This window comes from Cariama cristata, unplaced genomic scaffold (assembly GCF_000690535.1).
Source record: "Cariama cristata isolate BGI_N322 unplaced genomic scaffold, ASM69053v1 scaffold42224, whole genome shotgun sequence".
Classification (NCBI taxonomy): domain Eukaryota; kingdom Metazoa; phylum Chordata; class Aves; order Cariamiformes; family Cariamidae; genus Cariama; species Cariama cristata.
The window spans coordinates 1-423 of NW_009614278.1; the positions used below are offsets into that span (position 1 = coordinate 1).

General features: G+C 63.4%; 1 protein-coding gene across 1 annotated transcript in view; it reads left to right on the forward strand.

Moving 5' to 3' along the window:
- Window positions 1-91: 91 nt before the first annotated feature.
- LOC104161042 (blarina toxin-like) overlaps window positions 92-423 on the forward strand; it is a gene marked incomplete at its 5' end in the record, with an annotated part of 1,360 nt that continues 1,028 nt past the window's right edge. Inside the window, one exon of the mRNA XM_009699332.1 lies at window positions 92-228. Within this exon, the coding sequence (XP_009697634.1) occupies window positions 92-228 (137 nt within the window). The remainder of the gene's footprint in view (window positions 229-423) is intronic.

The following is a 423-nucleotide window of genomic DNA, read 5'->3' on the forward strand; positions in this document are numbered from 1 at the left end:
TCTCCACCAGGAAGGGACCCAGGTGGCCAAGGGATGGAGATCTCACCCAGCGTTGGGTTGGGTGGTGGACACGTGTCCCTCCCCCTCCCAGAATCCCTCCCCGACACCCCCCAGTGCGTGAACGTCACCGTGGTGAGTGACAACCAATGCCAGAAGGTCTACGGCAGCAAGGTCACCGAGGACATGTTGTGCGCCGGCGTGGCCGCGGGGGGCAAGGATTCCTGCCAGGTACCTCCAGGTCCTCCTGTCCTACGGCCACGTCCCCGTCCCATCACCACCTGCCCGTCTCCCACCACCTTGTCCTCGTGTCCCATCTTCACATCCTCGTGTCCCACCACCTCATCCCATGTCCCACCACCTCATCCTCATGTCCCACCACCTTGTCCTCGTGTCCCACCACCTCATCCCATGTCCCCACACCTC